General features: G+C 38.1%; 2 protein-coding genes across 2 annotated transcripts; one reads left to right on the top strand and one right to left on the bottom strand.

Annotated features, from left to right (window-relative positions):
- Positions 1–570: 570 nt before the first annotated feature.
- LOC131655534 (uncharacterized) lies at positions 571–1,121 on the top strand. Its single transcript, XM_058925386.1, has 2 exons — positions 571–711; positions 838–1,121. Exons 1-2 carry the CDS (start codon positions 643–645, stop codon positions 1,090–1,092), a joined length of 324 nt encoding a protein of 107 aa, XP_058781369.1. The 5' UTR covers positions 571–642; the 3' UTR covers positions 1,093–1,121.
- Positions 1,122–1,242: 121 nt separating this feature from the next.
- Positions 1,243–4,730, bottom strand: LOC131657945 (uncharacterized). The gene is made up of 4 exons (XM_058927290.1): positions 4,692–4,730; positions 3,164–4,618; positions 2,139–3,083; positions 1,243–2,036 (listed from the first exon to the last, which is right to left on the bottom strand). Exons 1-4 carry the CDS (start codon positions 4,728–4,730, stop codon positions 1,467–1,469), a joined length of 3,009 nt encoding a protein of 1,002 aa, XP_058783273.1. The 3' UTR covers positions 1,243–1,466.
- Between the last annotated feature and the right edge of the window lie 467 nt (positions 4,731–5,197).

Genomic DNA, 5,197 nt, shown 5'->3' with positions numbered 1-5,197 from the left:
TGTCCAATAAGTTTTTTTTTAAGAGGGGGGTAAACCGAATCTCGCCTATATGGCAGGGGATAAAGTAGTATTAACCCTAAAATAAATTAAAAGATCCGTAAAGTAATTGTGTCATATATATATATATATATATATATATATATATATATATATATATATATATATATATATATTTGCACTGATCTGTCATCCAATAGAAAACAATCAGTCTGCCATGTCATTAAAAAAAAGGGTTTAATATACTTCACCCCCTGCCAATATAGCGAGAATCGGTTTGCCCCCCTTGAATGATTTTTTTTACGTAACACCCCTTATAAAACCCAAATCATGGATTTACCACACCTTCTTACCACACAAGCTGACTTGGCTCTGTACCAATGGACACGCTGGCGCTGACTGTATCCACTACAATAAAATTAGGGTTCATCCTCCCCCTTTCCATCGTCGTTCATAACTTCCACCTTTCCGCTCTTGCTTCACTCTCCATCATCGCTACCCTCTCCCTCATCGCGCCTTCTCCAGCTTCACTCATCCCATATTCGTTTTCTTCACTCAGCTTCACCCATGGCGCAAGGCAACTCGTGTAGCAGTGTTAATTCGTTTCAAAATCCAGATTTACCCAGATGTGGCTGTGACAGACCAATGAAGTTATGGGTGGCCAACACGGTTCAAAATCGCAATCGCAAGTTCTGGAAATGCCGCAATGCTGGGGTAAGTATGCTTATTTATTTTCTGGAAAATTGATCAATATAATTTTGAAAGGTATCTGCAAAATTGTTTCATGTTATCTGGAAAGGTGTTTACTGAACAATTATTCATTGTGTTTGTGTTTTGCAGACTGTAAATAGCTGTGAATTGTTCTTGTGGGATGATGAAATCAGAGACCATATCAATGTGCATAGGATGAAACTACCAGATTGTAAAAGCTGTGATATACTAGCATTGAAGTTAGAGACCGCAGCCAACAAAATTCAGAGGTTGAAGAAGAAGAATGCAATTCAGACAAGTGTTAATATGAGGCAGAAGAAGATTATATTGATTCTCTGTTTTGTGCTTATTGGCATTGTGTATTTTGGTAGCAATTTGATGTAAAACCTTGGTGAATTTATATCAATAAAATGAGTCATGTTTAATTTCAATTGGAAATGTGTATTTTACATCAATGAAACCTGTTAAGTGATGTGTAATATTAAAGTGTAGTAAGATTGAAGAAACTAAAACTCAAACTTTAACATAACAAAGGAACTAAAACTCAAACTTTAACATAAAAAGTGCACCTCAAGGGCATAATTCAGAATACAGAGAATAAACATGTCTTAGCAAACATGTGCTACTCAAATTTAGTTGTCTTAGCAGCACAAAGCCAATTACTACTCAAAATAACAGTCACACTTAAACATTACATAAGTGCACAAATCATGTGCTACTCAAAATACACAACAGTCACACTTAAACATTACATAAAGTCAATTCTTCTTTGTTGGAGTTCCCTTCTTTGGAGTTCCCTTCTTTGGAGTTCCCTTCTTTGATGTCTTCTTTGGAGAATGCTTGGCTGGCCCTTTTGCAGCAATCTTCAATGCCCTTTTTGGTGTAATCTTTGAGGATGGCTCTTCATCAATGTCCATACAAATTGGCTGCTCAGGGTTTGAACCTGGACCAACGAATGGTTTTGGTTTCTTGAACCAGTTCTCCTTTATCCTCTCACTTACCCTTCTCCTCACAACTGGTTTTGGTTTCTTGTCAATCATCTTTCCCTTCCCCTTGCCCTTGTAATTGTTGCTTGTTGATGCCTGAGATTGGAAGTCTGGAATGCTGCTTATCATGTCATCAGTTACATCCCCAAACAGTGAATCAGTCTTGGATGCTTCATTGTTTTCATTGTTTGTAGCAGACTGGCTTCCAGCATTATGTTGCACTCCTTCATTGATAGGAGCAGACTGGCTTCCAGCATTATGTTGCCCTCCTTCATTGTTTGGACCAGACTGGCTTTCAACATTGCTAGTACCTTCTTCATTAGCATTTGGTCTCATTTTCTTCTGCATTTAAAAAACCAGATATATTATAACCAATTGCAGTATATTATAACCAGATATATTATAACCAGCTACATTCAAAAACAGTTGCAGTATATAAATTACCTTTCTTTTCATTGCACTCTGACTTTGCCTCTTGCTTTTGCATGTCTTAACATTGTGGCCCACCTTGTCACACTTGGTGCATCTGTAAGATACACCAGGTAACCTTCTTCTTGCACCCTCTTCTCCACTCTCCCTTATCCTTAGCTTCCTAGGCCTTCCAGGCCCCTTTTTGTATTTAGGAGGTAAAAGTTCCTCACTCTCTACCTCAGGCCACATGTCAATGCCATTAATTGGACTAATAGCAAATCCATAGCACATGGCATACCTGTCTCTAGTGTAATACTCATGAACAAATTCCTCTGGGTTCTGTTGTCTAAACCCTAATGCAGCAACAGCATGTCTACATGGAATACCTACCAGATCCCAAAAATTACATGTGCAATTCTTTTTAGCAATGTCAACTATGAACTCTTGCCTGTTATAAGCATGTGTGACCTGAAATTTCTCTTCCATAGCCCATGTAGGCAACCAGTGACCACTCATAGCTACCTCATTGTCCAATCTTTTCCTAGGAATAGGCATCACTTTGTGTGGCCATTTGTCAAGTTTCAAAGTAGAATTACTACACCTACTCATCAGATATTTTCTAATCCATTCACACATGGTCAATATAGGTTTATCTCTAGCATTTAAAATAGTGGCATTGAATGATTCAGCAATGTTATTCATAAGCACATCACACTTAGGATAGAATGAAAATGCATGCTTACACCAAGACTTTGTAGGAACTGCCATGAGCCATGCCCAAGCCTTAGGATCTACAGCCTTCAACTCATTCATCTTCAATGTCCATGCTTGTTGGTAGGTTGCCTTGGCTGCTCCCATCATCAAGTCTCTTATCAATGCTCCTCCACCAAACTTCTTCTTAAAATTCGCATACAAGTGTCTCAAACATAATCTATGTTCAATTCTTTCAAACAACTCTTCAAAAACTGCAACCAGTCCCTGAAACATATTAAGAAACAATCATTAGAAGTAAGGATTGAAATAGAAATAAACAGGATGATGGATAAAATGAACTCTACCTTTTGCTGATCTGAGATGAACACAATTCTTTTGTCCTGCCCAATGTCTTCCATCAACAGTTGAATAAACCACCTCCATGACTCTTTGGTTTCTGTTTCCACCACCCCAAAGGCCAAAGGGAAGTATTGATCATTAGGATCTCTTCCAACAGCAATCAGTAGTTGACCTCCATACTTTGTCTTCAAATGACAACCATCTACCCCAATGAAGGGTCTACAACCATTTGTAAATCCTTTTTTACATCCATCAAAACAGAAGTAAAATGAGCCAAACCTTGGTGGGATGGTAGGTAATGGCCTCTCTATGTTTATCTTCACAGTGTTTCCAGGATTGACCCTATGCAACTCAGATGCATACCTCCATAGATTTGCATACTCCTTGTCTGCATCCCCTTCAATGATTTTTTTAGCAATCAGCTTTGCTTTCCATGCCCTACAAACAGTGATACCAACAGAATAATTTTGTCTCATATCTTGGATTATGTCACAAATCCTTACCTTGTCAGATGTTCTCATTTTTTTGACCACAGCCTTAGCCACCCACTTAGAACTTGCACTTTTGTTTTCCAAAACCCTAGCACATGTGTGGGTATCTTTTATAGTCTTTATGGCATAACTGTGCTTATGGCCCACTTTAGAGCAAAGCATTAAAAAACCACATTTGGCCTTGCACTCAACCCTCACTCTATAACTCTCGTTTTTAACAAAAGTAATTTCCCTTCCATTTAAAACCGTCCACTCACGGATGGCCTCTCTAAAATCATTTAGGGTATTAAACTCCATACCCCATTTAAATTTGTAATCCTTGTTAAGCTCCTCCTTCTTAAACTTTTCAAACCTATGCTCTTTTTCATCCTCTGAGGCATCAGGGTCAGAACTTAGTAAATCCTCACTTATATATTCATCATCCTCACCTTTATTTTCACTCTCACCTTTACCTTTACCCTTACTAGGATAAGTCAAGAAACCAGCTACAAGAGGGCCCTCACTAACTGGTAAAGTAACATCAACCAATCCAAACCCATCATCAAGAGCTGTGGCCCTCTCATCCTCACTATCATTCATCCCTTCTAAGATCTCTTCATCACTTACCTCTAACTCTAAACTTTCATTCACACACCTAGGTTTTCTACTGTGTATATCTGCATCGTGTTCAACAAACAATTTACCATCTACTCTCATTGAACAAGCAAACGCAGCTAAATCATAAGCATCAGAATCAGTTTTAATCTGGAAAAAATCAGGATCTATTTCAGGGATTTTCGTCCATAACCTAAACGACCCAGATTCATATCCCCACCCACTTACCACCTTTTGAATGTGAGCCTGAGACCACCTTTCAATGTGTACACCGGTGATAAGCGTCGTAACACCGCCTCTGTAAATCATCTCACCGTCGTGAGGCTTTATGAATTCTCCTCCGTGGTGGAACAAACAGTCAAACCTTACATTCAACTGCATACAAAAACGGGTTATAAGTCAACATAAAACACTGAGGACCGGTGAAGAAGAACAGATAAGTACTTACCTCAGGCGAATCCACCGTTGCGCCGCCGTCTTCAGCCATCGTTTCCGTCTTCTACTTCTCGTTTCTAATTTTGCCAAAAAAACCCTAAGCTGGAAATGTAGGATTTGGGGGGGTAATCATACGCTTTTCATTTCAAATGTAAGAACACAAGTCCAGTCAGCGCCAGCGTGTCCATTGGTACAGAGCCAAGTCAGCTTGTGTGGTAAGAAGGTGTGGTAAATCCATGATTTGGGTTTTATAAGGGGTGTTACGTAAAAAAAATCATTCAAGGGGATGTCATTAAATCAGCGTAAAGTAATTGTGTCATATATATATATATATATATATATATATATATATATATATATATATATATATATATATATATATATATATATATATATATATATATATATTTGCACTGATCTGTCATCCAATAGAAAACAATCAGTCTGCCATGTCATTAAAAAAAATTAAAGTAAAAAAGGTGATGTAATTGGATATATAGTTCTGATTGGTTGACGGTG

The sequence above is a fragment of the Vicia villosa genome, linkage group LG3 (assembly GCF_029867415.1).
Source record: "Vicia villosa cultivar HV-30 ecotype Madison, WI linkage group LG3, Vvil1.0, whole genome shotgun sequence".
NCBI lineage: Eukaryota > Viridiplantae > Streptophyta > Magnoliopsida > Fabales > Fabaceae > Vicia > Vicia villosa.
This window is presented reverse-complemented; position numbering and strand designations above follow the sequence as displayed.

Coding starts and splice junctions, on each gene's coding strand:
- LOC131657945 (XM_058927290.1), bottom strand. CDS start 4,730: ATGGCTGAAGACGGCGGCGCAACGGTGGATTCGCCTGAG. Junction 3,084..3,163: donor TCATCTCAGATCAGCAAAAG/GTAGAGTTCATT, acceptor AATATGTTTCAG/GGACTGGTTGCAGTTTTTGA. Junction 2,037..2,138: donor AGAGTGCAATGAAAAGAAAG/GTAATTTATATA, acceptor TTTTAAATGCAG/AAGAAAATGAGACCAAATGC.
- LOC131655534 (XM_058925386.1), top strand. CDS start 643: ATGAAGTTATGGGTGGCCAACACGGTTCAAAATCGCAATCGCAAGTTC. Junction 712..837: donor GGAAATGCCGCAATGCTGGG/GTAAGTATGCTT, acceptor TGTGTTTTGCAG/ACTGTAAATAGCTGTGAATT.